The sequence below is a fragment of the Pelophylax lessonae genome, assembly GCF_965119305.1.
Source record: "Pelophylax lessonae genome assembly, chromosome: 5".
Taxonomy (NCBI): domain Eukaryota; kingdom Metazoa; phylum Chordata; class Amphibia; order Anura; family Ranidae; genus Pelophylax; species Pelophylax lessonae.
The window spans coordinates 226,960,399-226,972,784 of NC_138772.1; the positions used below are offsets into that span (position 1 = coordinate 226,960,399).

At 42.7% G+C, this 12,386-nt stretch overlaps 1 protein-coding gene across 2 annotated transcripts in view; it reads left to right on the forward strand.

The window, feature by feature from the left end:
* Window positions 1–12,386, forward strand: part of ADCY1 (adenylate cyclase 1) — a gene marked incomplete at its 5' end in the record, with an annotated part of 584,954 nt that overhangs the window by 193,480 nt on the left and 379,088 nt on the right. For both annotated transcript variants that reach the window (XM_082257737.1, XM_082257738.1), the window contains one exon: window positions 7,061–7,179. In XM_082257737.1, coding sequence (XP_082113863.1) covers window positions 7,061–7,179 — 119 coding nt within the window. The remainder of the gene's footprint in view (window positions 1–7,060; window positions 7,180–12,386) is intronic.

Below are 12,386 nucleotides of genomic sequence, written 5' to 3' on the forward strand. Positions count from 1 at the left end.
ACAGCATTGAGGATGGGATCAGTAGTTCGATATCAGTTTTTGCAGATGACACAAAATTGGGCAGGGCAATAACTGCACGGCATGAAGCAGATATCCTACAGAATGACCTGGACAAAATAACAGAGTGGGCAACGACATGGCAAATGAGGTTTAATGTGGAGAAGTGTAAGGTTTTGCACTTGGGGACTAAAAACATAAAAGCACAATACACTCTAGGGGGGGAACCTTTGGGGGAATCAAAAAAGGAAAAAGATCTGGGAGTCTTGGTAGAGGATAGACTAAGCAATAGCATGCAATGTCAAGCGGCAGCTGCCAATGCCAGCAGAATATTAGCATACATAAAGAAAGGGATGTATTCCAGAGATAAAACTATAATCCTTCCACTTTATAAAACTCTGGTCCGACCGCATCTGGAGTATTCTGTCCAGTTCTGGTCACCAGTCCTCAGGAGGGATGTGTTGGAGCTGGAAAGAGTCCAGAGAAGGGCAATTATGAAGAGCGTCTGCAATTGCTTAATTTTATTCTCCCTGGAGAAGAGACGCCTGAGAGGGGACATGATAGCAATTCATAAATACCTCAATGGTGATCTCAGCATAGAAAAAAAGCTATTCAGTCGAAAGGATTGCATGAGGACTCGAGGGCATACAATGCGATTAGAAGGGAATCGTTTTAACCTCAGGCAACGCAGGGGGTTCTTTACTGTTAGGGTTACAGGATTGTGGAATTCTCTACCACAAGAGGTGGTTTCTGCGGGAAGTATGGTTGCTTTCAAAAGACTCTTGGACGTGCATCTCAATGATCAGAACATTCAGGGGTATGAGAGATGATTACGGCCACACACACCTACACAGGTTGAACTGGATGGACTATTGTCCTTATTCAACCTCAACTACTGTGTAACTATGTAACTTAGATTTTTGTTATTAAAATAATGACAGTTAAACAATGTGTGCTTAGTATCATTTTAATCACTGAATAGAACTTGTTGATAAAACAAAGCTATTCATAGGGTAACAAGCTTCGGGGAGTAGGAAACCATTGTTGGCTTGACAAGGTTGCAGAGTGATTGGGGGGGGGGGGTATGTCTGAAAATAATGTGTTGTGTCATGACTGATCTATGTACCTGCATAGATAGAAAAACTGTTGCGCTGTCTACAAATATATGTTAGATATGTTCCATACCACAATTAATAAAGTGCAACTTTGCTTCAAACCATATAAACAGGTATATTGCATATAATCATCAGCTGTAATACTCCATAATATTACATAAATAATAGGGTTAATACAGTATTAACATAATTTCCAGAAACCAATTAGATAAAAAGATAGTTATCTACAGGTACACTTCCACTGAAACGGTGCTGTGAACTGGACACCCAAATGTGCTCCACAACAAGGCAAATGAATTAGCCTCTTACGGGAAAGTCTGACCCTTGTAGGTCAGAAACCACCTTAATAAATGAGCCTCCTAGGTATAGAAAATGACCCTAAACCAGCAGGTCTGTACAATTATCAGATACTGGGATGCACTCTCCCGACCTCCTCAGTCCGACATCATGTGGCCAATATTTAGTCCCACAAAGGCAAGAGGAGCAAAGCGCACGAAGAGAAACACTTCATTGCGCTACGTCCATATAGGTGATAATTTATTAAAAGAATACATATACTTACAAAGTTAAAAACAGGCATTCAGTACACCCAACATTGTGTGGCAACCCGGTGTACGTCACCGCTATTTCCTCCGCCCAATGTACACTTCGTCATAAGAGACATCGTCACTGGGCTAACCAGAATTATGGTAGTTTTACTGCCAATTCTATAAAGTTCCGGACAGATAATATATCATTGAAATCACACTGCCTGTATAATAAATTGCTCGGCCTATATTGACAATTCTGCAGCTTGCTTTCAATGAATGCGGTCACACTGCCTGTGCCGGTAGTCTTATATTCTGGCTCTAGGTAAACTTGCTGTCAATTCTATAGGCCTAATACAGCCACTTTATATGGATTTCTGTTGCCCATCTGACCGACCACCGTTCATCTCCCATTGATCCCAGGTTCTATTCCCCCACAAAAGCCATGTAGCCCCACAAAAAAAGTACTCCCCAAAAAGAAAATCCTACATGTTTTGCCTAAAACAGGGTTATAGTGCAATAAAAGCAAAATAAGGGTGCATTGTGCAATAATAAAAATGCAGGAGGTGCAAAGTTATCCCCACATCGCAAATCTCCTCCTTCTGTCAAACCCTAATATTTATCTAATATTATGGACTATCACAGCTGATGATTATATGCAATATACAAAGCAAAAAAGGGCGCACCAGCCTAGCGCATTATCCTTGGCAAGTTTATTTGGATAAAATTGTTTAAAATCAAATACTCACAAACAAACAAGAAGTTTCAGGCACATCAATTCCATACACCTGCCTCCTACCAGAGGATCAACGTCTTTACTGGAAGCAGAGGGCTGACGCGTTTCGAGGCTGTGCCTCTTCCTCAGAGCCTGGAGGCCATGGTCAAGACCATAGTTTAAATATAGTATGTAGGGCCAGGCCTCCACATGACCCCTGGGAGATGTGGGAGGAGATATCGCCCAAATGGGCGTTGCTACACAGCCATTTACCCAAAAGCTATTGCAAGTCACAAGTGTAGTTACATTTACATTTTAGTTGGCAAAGCCCCACGTGACCATTTGTTCCATTGGTGAGCTATCCAAAACACTTCCCGGCTCATCGTGGACTCCATTTCACATAAGAATAATAATCATAATCATATAAAATAATAATAGTAATATAAGAATAATAACTGATATGGTGGACTAACCTGTACGTGTCGTGGTCCTGAACCAAGTAGGGCATCGAGCTGGGACCATCGTGTTGGTTGATAGTCCACTAACTCATACTGGGCATATTGGGCATATTCCCTGGTGGTCCAATGGTGTTCACTGTAAGATAGGTTGCCAGGATATTTGGGATGGTAAAACATGGCAGCAGGGTGGCGGTGGAACGCACGCCGCTCACCCCGGAACTAGCGTGCGCACCACCGCATAGCGTCACTTCCGCCCATCTAGGTCGTGACAGCTTCCGGTTTCCATATACGTGGGCGGCGGGACAGCGGTGGAACGCACGCCGCTCGACCCGGAACTGGCGCGCGCATCACCGAAATCCTGGCAACCTATCTTACAGTGAACACCATTGGACCACCAGGGAATATGCCCAATATGCCCAGTATGAGTTAGTGGACTATCAACCAACACGATGGTCCCAGCTCGATGCCCTACTTGGTTCAGGACCACGACACGTACAGGTTAGTCCACCATATCAGTTATTATTCTTATATTACTATTATTATTTTATATGATTATGATTATTATTCTTATGTGAAATGGAGTCCACGATGAGCCGGGAAGTGTTTTGGATAGCTCACCAATGGAACAAATGGTCACGTGGGGCTTTGCCAACTAAAATGTAAATGTAACTACACTTGTGACTTGCAATAGCTTTTGGGTAAATGGCTGTGTAGCAACGCCCATTTGGGCGATATCTCCTCCCACATCTCCCAGGGGTCATGTGGAGGCCTGGCCCTACATACTATATTTAAACTATGGTCTTGACCATGGCCTCCAGGCTCTGAGGAAGAGGCACAGCCTCGAAACGCGTCAGCCCTCTGCTTCCAGTAAAGACGTTGATCCTCTGGTAGGAGGCAGGTGTATGGAATTGATGTGCCTGAAACTTCTTGTTTGTTTGTGAGTATTTGATTTTAAACAATTTTATCCAAATAAACTTGCCAAGGATAATGCGCTAGGCTGGTGCGCCCTTTTTTGCTTTGTATTTTCAGTGTCTGGTCGACCACCCTGGTCGTAAGGGGCAGCAAAGCCTAGCCATCATGGATGCCTAATACCAGTACGAGTTCCAGGATTGTAACAGCCTGAGGACCAGGTTCCGAGCGCAGGAAAAGGGAGTGCTGTCCAGCACTTATCTTTTTTGGATTATATGCAATATGCCTGTTTATATGGTTTGAAGCACATTTGCACTTTATTAATTGTGGTATGGAACATATCTAACATATTTTGTAGGCAGTGCAACAGTTTTTCTATATATTTATTTTTTTGATATGCAATATTTTAAATGCAGCTGTCACTTTTGAAAAAAATTCCCACCATTTGTATACTAGTGAAATAATTTTTTCACTAACTTATCCATGTATGCCTTCTATTATCTGCTTTTTTTTAACCACTTGCCGACCGGTCACGTTTACCGTACTGCGGCAAAGTGGTTCGTTATCGTCCAGCGACGTAGTACTACGTCGCTGGACTCCTCCCCCTGTAGGCGGCGATCGCGTGCCGCCGGAGGCGCGCTCCCGCTGTTTTCATTCACAGCGGGAGTCGGGCCAGGGGAGGAGCAGCGGCGATCGCCGCTGCTCTTCCCCGATCGTCGGGGAATCTAGTTTGGAGATCCGCCCGCTTGTGTAAACAGAGCGGGCGGATCTCCTAAGTGACAGGGAGTGACAGATTGCAGTGTTCAGCATAGCTGAACATGCGATTTGTCCCTGACTCACTCAGTCACCTCCCCCCACACACGTCAGTAAGCACCAGGCATACATTAACCCCTCCTTCTCCAATAAAATTAACCCCTTCCCTGCCAGTGTCATTTTTACAGTAACAGTGCATATATATAGCACTGATTACTGCAGTAATATCACTGGTAACCCCAAAAGTGTCAAAAATGTCAGTCAAGGGTCCGATCTTTCCGCCGCAATGTCGCAGTCCCGCAAAAAAAAACGCAGATCGTCAACATTACTCGTTTAAAAAAAAAAACACCAAAAATGACAGAAATCCTTCCCTTAGTTAGTAAACGCAATAACTTTTGCACAAACCAATCAAAATATGCTTATTGTGATTTTTTTTACCAAACATAGGTAGCAGAAAACAAATTGGCCAAAAATTAAAAAAAATTTTGATTTTTACTTTTTTTTGGGGGGGAATTTCATATAAAAAAATGTTAAAAATATTGTTATTTTTTCAAAATAAACGCTCTTTTTTTGTTTATAGCGCAAAAAGTAAAAATCTCACAGGTCTCACAGAAATCAAATACCACCAAAAGAAAGCTCTGTTTGTGGGAAAAAAAGGACATAAATTTTGTTTGGGTACAGCGTCGCACGACCACGCAATTGTCAGTTAAATTCGCACAGCGCCGAATCGCAAAAAGTGGCCTGGACGTAAGACAGCAAAATCCTCCGGTGGTAAAGTGGTTAATTTTGAGGCGCATTTGCCATGGCCAAAAAAGAGGATGACTTTGCTGCCATTTCAATAAAAGTGAACCCATTATTTTTGTGCCAAATCTACAGTGATGATTGCTAGTGGCTATAACAGCCTCTTACAATAGTATTTAAGGGGGGGGATACTGCGCTTCAGGGATATATTCAACAATATACTTATATATGAGTTGAAAAATTATTCAAATTATAGATAAATATTATGGACCAAAATCCTTAATATAAACTTGATAAAAAAATACACATAAATAATCAATAAAGTGATAAATAATCATCCAAGGTGCAAATCAAATATGGTGCAATCATAAAATAATGAATATTCCACATGGAGATAAAGTGCATATTATATGTGTATAGAAAATTCCAATGCTATGCCATTATGTGAGGTTAATTATACAGTACAAAAAAATATAATATATAAAATGGTGCAAATATATCAAAGTGCCGGTGTTATTCACATTAAGCCCCCGTTCACATTAGGTCGCTCCGACTTTGGGGGCGACCTGTGAATTCGCGTGCAGCGCGACTTCGGCGCGACTTGCACGGACTTCATAACATGAATGTCTATGCAAGTCGCCTCCAGGTCGCCCCAAAGTAGTACAGGAACCTTTTTCGAAGTCGGAGCGACTTGTGTCGCTCCTATTAGAACCGGTCCTGTACTACTCAATGGACCCGACGGTGCGCGACTTGCCAGGCTGACCAAGTCGCCTGGCAAGTCGTAATAGCGTGAACCGGCTCTTAAACCAGTTTGACAAGTAGTGAGCTGAAAAAGTCCATATAATCTTCCAAAATTAAATCAACTATTAAAGAGCTTCAGTGCTTCAGTGCTAAATATGTGGTAGTGTCCCAATAGACAATCCTGTATCCTCTCAACCACCTTTTAAAGTGCTGGTGCTCTTCAGTGTGTGACCACTTCTAGGTGTGCTAACCGCTCACCTCACTGCTGCAAATAATACGCTTTAAGTATTCTTTCCAGTGCTGTCACTCCTTCCTTAGTGTGGCTTGTGGGTACATCTATCCATTCCTCTGGAATACTGCAGGGTGCTGTCAGGGGTTCCTGTATCTCACTGCGCTTGCAGTTATACTGTGGTCTCAGAGAAACATATGGGCCATCATGGTGTAGTAAGTTTTAAAATGTTATTGAAAAGAACATAGTAACTTACAGTTTAGAATCGTAGCAATCTGCAGTGTGGTATCCGCTGCGGGACTAGTTTGAATGTCCCGTACGTCACTTCCGGTGTGCGCTTTCCTAGCAAACATTCTGGAGCCCATCACCCTGCATGGGTGGGAAACCTGGCTGACACCAGTGCCTCTTGAGACCATGATATGTAAATATTGTGCTTAATTGACTAAAGAAGTACATCCTGTTCACAAAGCAAACTGGATTTTAGCTTTGCAAGGTTATTAGCCCTTAGATCAGTATATTAGCTGTGCTAACCTTATCCAGTCATCTGCAAGGAAAAATCCAGTTCTTTAAATTCCCCTTAACACGATTGAGTATTCTTTGCCAGGAATTTTCACCACATTCACTAAGCTTAGTGAAAACTGCCTTGCAAAAGGAAGAATTCACTTTGCCAACTGAACAGTCTACAGTATACTGCTTTAGTAATTCAACAGCATAGTGAATGGAGGTTTATATGTAGTAATAGTATTCATGACAAAAAATGTTTTTTTCGTGTGAGATGTTATTGGTAGTGATAATACTTTATTTTCTCTATTTGTATTTTAGTTTGTATGAAATAAAAATCAGAAACATTTACTTTTTTTTTTTTTTTTTTGTAGGAACGTCTTTTAATGAGCCTTTTACCCAGAAATGTTGCCATGGAAATGAAAGAAGATTTTCTGAAGCCACCTGAGAGAATTTTTCATAAAATTTACATTCAAAGACATGACAATGTTAGGTAAGATTGACATTTAAGTGTAAAACATTCTTACAAATATAGTGACATTAATCGACATTTAGATATAAACATACAGTATCTCACAAAAGTGAGTATACCCCTCACATTTTTGTAAATATTTTATCATATCTTTTCATGTGACATCACTGAAGAAATTACACTTTTCTACAATGTAACGTAGTGAGTGTACAGGTTGTATAACAGTGTGAATTTGCTGTCCCCTCAAAATAATTGAACACACAGCCATTATTGTCTAAACTGCTGGCAACAAAAGTGAGTACACCCCTAAGGCCCTGTTCACAACTGAGCGTTTTTCAGCTCATAAAACTCTCATCTGTGAAAATCCAAAACTCCCAACAATCAAAATCCCATTCATTTCAATGGCTCCTGTTCACATCTGAGTGTTTTGTCCCCTGAAGCAAAACGCCTGTAGCTGAAAAAAGTACAGGAGCTTCTTTTTGGGCTGATTACCAGCGTTTTTGTTAGATGTCAATGCCTGCCTCCAAAAACGCCTGAAAAAAACGCCTGAAAAACGCGGTAAAAATCGCGGTAAAAAACGTGTGAAAACGCAACGCTCAAGTGTGAATGCAGCCTAAGTGAAAATATCCAAATTGGACCCAATAAGCCATTTTCCCTCCCCGGTGTCATGTGACTCGTTAGTGTTACAAGGTATCAGGTGTGAATAGGGAGCAGGTGTGTTAAATTTGGTGTTGTCACTCTCACTCTCTCATACTGGTCACTGGAAGTTCAACATGGCACCTAATGGCAAAGAACTCTCTGAGGATCTGAAAAAAAGAATTGTTGCTCTGCATAAAGCTGGCCTAGACTATAGGAAGATTTCCAAGACCCTGAGACTGAGCTGCAGCACGGTGGCAAAGACCATACAGCGGTTTAACAGGATAGGTTCCACTCAGAACAGGCCTCGCCATGGTCGACCAAAGAAGTTTAGTGCACGTGCTCAACGTCATATCCAGAGGTTGTCTTTGGGAAATAGACATATGAGTGCTACCAGCATTGCTGCAGAGATTTATGGGGTGGGGGGTCAGCCTGTCAGTTCTCAGACCATATGTCGCATACTTCATCAAATTGGTCTGCATGGCTGTTGTTCCAAAAGAAAGCCTCTTCTAAAGATTAAGCAAAAGAAAGCCCGCAAACAGTTTGCTGAAGACAAGCAGACTAAGGACATTGATTAGTGGAACCATGTCCTGTGGTCTGATGAGACCAAGATAAACTTATTTGGTTCAGATTGTGTCAAGCGTGTGGCAGCAACCAGGTGAGGAGTACAAAGACAAGTGTATCTTGCTTACAGTGAAGCATGGTGGCGTAAGTGTAATGGTCTGGGGCTGCATGAGTGCTGCCGGCACTGGGGAGCTACAGTTCATTGAGGGAACCATGAATGCTAACATGTACTGTGACTGAAGCAGAACATCCCCTCAATTTGGAGACTGGGCCACAGGGCAGTATTCTAACATGATAACGGCCCCAAACACACCTCCAAGATGACCACTGCCTTGCTAAAGAAGCTGAGGGTAAAGGTGATGGACTATCCAAGCATATCTCCAGACCTAAATCCTATTTAGCATCTGTGGGGCATCCTTAAACATAAGGTGGAGAAGCTCAAGGTCTCTAACATCCATCGGTTCTGTGATGTCGTCATGGAGGAGTGGAAGAGGGCTCCAGTGGCAGCCTGTAAAGCTCTGGTGAACTCCATGCCCAAGAAGGTTAAGGCAGTGCTGGAAAATAATGGTGGCCACACAAACTATTGACACTTTGAGCTCAATTTGGACATTTTCACTTAGGGGTGTACTCAATTTGATGCCATCAGTTGAGACATGTGTGTTGAGTTATTTGGAGGGGATAGCAAATTTACACTGTTATACAAGCTGTACACTAACTACTTTGCATTGTAAATTGTCATGTCATTTCTTCAGTGTTGTCAGATGAAAAGATATATTAAAATTTTTACAAAAATGTGAGGGGTGTACTCACTTTTGTGAGACACTGTATAACAAAAGTGATAAAGATGACTAAAGACTTTTCTTTCTGTGCATTATCATCTTTCTCTCTTTCCCTCTGTTTGGAAAGAAAGTTTGATTGTCTAATTGACCCGAGAACAAGTGTTAGCATTTATTCACCTTCCTCAGACAAATTCATTGTTTTACTCAATATAGAGTACATTTTCCATATTAGTTACTTCTTGTGTGCTCTTGATAATAAACATGGGCTAGGCGTCGTCTTTTTTTGGGGGGTTTTTAGGGTATAATATGCAGAGACAGGTCAGTAAATGAAACATAGGATTAAAAGGGAGGAAGGCGTGAGAGAGTAGCCAGTAAGTGAAAAGGCTCCTTATAGTACTAGAAAAGTGAAATTATCTTTCTTTTCTTATGTTTGTTTTTTTTACAGTTGAAAAGTAGTCCTTCATATTACTCCAGCTGCCTACAGTAATGAATTATCATAATTTGCTAAAGTAATCACATTACAAAAAGAGGGGATGCTTGTACAAAAGGGCATCATTGTTCAGGAAGGCCTAGTGCAGCATGATGCATAATTGTAGCACAGAGCACACAGATGAAACTAAAATATTTGCTGTGGAAAACACTTCATAATGTTAGAAGGTAAATGTAATCCCCAAGGAAATATTCTTGACAATTCTACCTTACATGTATGCAGTATCTAATATGCACAGAACCTAAAATTACAGAGCTTCTCGAACACTGTAGAGTGATCTTGTTGATATATGCCGAAACACATGATAGCAGTCAAAACTGTTAAGCCCCGTACACACGTACCGATCGTTCGGCCGACCGATCGCCCGTCTTTTGTCCCCGGGCTGCAAAGCTGAAAAGTGCAAAAGACTGCACACGAATTTTGTCCGCCGACTGCAGAAGTGATGTCATGTGATGGTTAACTTTCCCTGTGTTTTTTCTTTTCTGAGCATGCCCAGTCTTGCAAATCTGCTGTCTGTCAGCCGAAATCTGTACTGACTGGCGAACAATCGGCCGTTCTGGTGTCGGCATACAAAAATTTTAATGCTTGCACGACAGATTCTGTTCAGCCGAAAGTGCGCTGTCGGAAGCATCATACTAACAAGCCTACAATCGGCCGATCGGTCGTCGGACGAATCTTTTCGGCCGACAATCGGTACGTGTGTACGGGGCTTTAGTCTTGTATGGTGACTGGACTAATCCTGAAATCTCTTTACTCTTCCAAAATGTCTTGCTCAGGAAAATTCTATTGAGGAGGGTTCCCTGCAGAAATTGTTGGTCCCTGTGGTGGACCCAGCCACTTCTTGTCTTAACAAGATACCAACATCCTGTTAAAAGATAATCCCATGTTCAATGACCCAGTGGACAAAAGGTCAGAGGTCATCTTTTAGCCTTATTTTCCTTGGTGAGGTCTGCATGCAATCAGCTGATGCTTCCATGGCCAGACCCTTATTATCTGGGGACTACTTACTTGCATAGCCTGAGGTCCTAGCTCCAAGTTAATAGGTCATCTGTTCACCATCACCTATAACTTTTACCTGTAGGCTAATGCTACTGCATGAATGGTGTAGAGCATGGGTGTCCAACCTTTTGGCTTCTCTGGGCCACATTGAGTATAGAGAAATTGTCTCGGGCCGCATATAAAATATATACTATAGTTAAGGTATATAAGTAATAAAACGCCTCCGCGCCCTTCCCGCGCTGCCGCCACCCCCCCCCCCCCCCCTCAGCACTAATTTAACACAACTAGAGGATGATCCCTTCCGAGGCAGCCTCTGCCTACAGTTAGTTGGAAGCCGCTGTGGCCATGCCCCGACCCAACTTCCTTCCTCCCCAGCAAAAAATAAATATAAATTGTCAGGGGACAGTGGGCCGCATTGCCTGCGGTTCTGGGCCGCATGCGGCCCCCGGGCCGCAGGTTGGACATGCCTGGTGTAGAGTGTACACTTTGCCAGTTATCAAGAATGGACCTCCTCTCCATCCATATCGAAAGGATCTTTTGATTTAAATGCTTGTCAGCAGAACTCTCTCAAAATAAACTTAAGTAACTGCCTTTGAAAACACCTGTTTAATCCCTCCTTGAATAAGCACGTCAAGGATTGTGCTGGGGGTAAGAGTACTCTCCTCGCACAGAAGAAGAAGGCTTGCGCTTTTGCCAGTAGAGCTATTCCTGGTACTAGGAAAAGCTCTGTACACCCCCCCCCCCCCCCATATGAGTAGTATGATTTGTTTTGGCCTTTTTGACCTTCTGATCCAAATAATTATTCAATATTTGGGTCCAGAATGTAATTTCTATTGACTAAAACTGGAGTTTTAGACTCTGCTTCCTCCCCGCTTCATGCTCTCAGATTTGTCTCATTCCCTGCAAAGACGGAAGAATCAGCTGCTTGTTGCTGGAATACTTTCAGGGCGCCTACTCCAAACTGCTCACAGTTCCCAAGCCAAATGGAGGCATTGGGCTCATTTTTGATCTGAAAACTCTCAACTTGTTGATCACAAGTTCCACATGAATGGTAATTGCCTCTCCCCTTTTGCCTCAATGGACATTTGGGATACTTATGCCTCGTACACACGCAACGATTATCGGCCGACCGATCGGCCGACTTTTGTCCAGAGTTGTGTTTTGTTGGTTGGAATGTGCCTAGACTGCACACAAATTTTCTCGGCCAACAAAAATCAACTTCAGAAGTGATGTCATGTGCTGATTTACTTTCCGTGTGTTTTTTCTTCTCTGAGCATGCCCAGTCTTGCTCATCAGATTTTTGTCCGCCGAAATCTGTACTGACTGACGAAAAATCGGCCGTTGTGTTGACGGCCAACTCAAATTTTATAGCCTGCACACCAGATTTTTTTTGGCCGAAAACTCGGAGTCGGTTGTCGAAAGTATCATACTAACAAGCCGAAAATCGGCCGATCGGACGTTGGCCCGAAAATTCCCGGCCCATAATCGATGCGTGTGTACGAGGCATTAGGAAATAGGTTGTTGGAGAAACATTGACTTTAACGGTAATGGGTGTGTTAAAATATAACAATTTTATTAATTCACAACTAAATATACATTAACTACTTGCCGCCCGCCCGCCGTCAATTGACGGCGGAGCGGTGCGACCATTATCCTGGGAAGACGACATATGACGTGATCCCAGGAAACAGGGCAGGCGCGCGATCGCGTGCGCGCCGCCCTGCACTGCCGGTGTCGGGGTGTCCCCGGGACACCCCCCC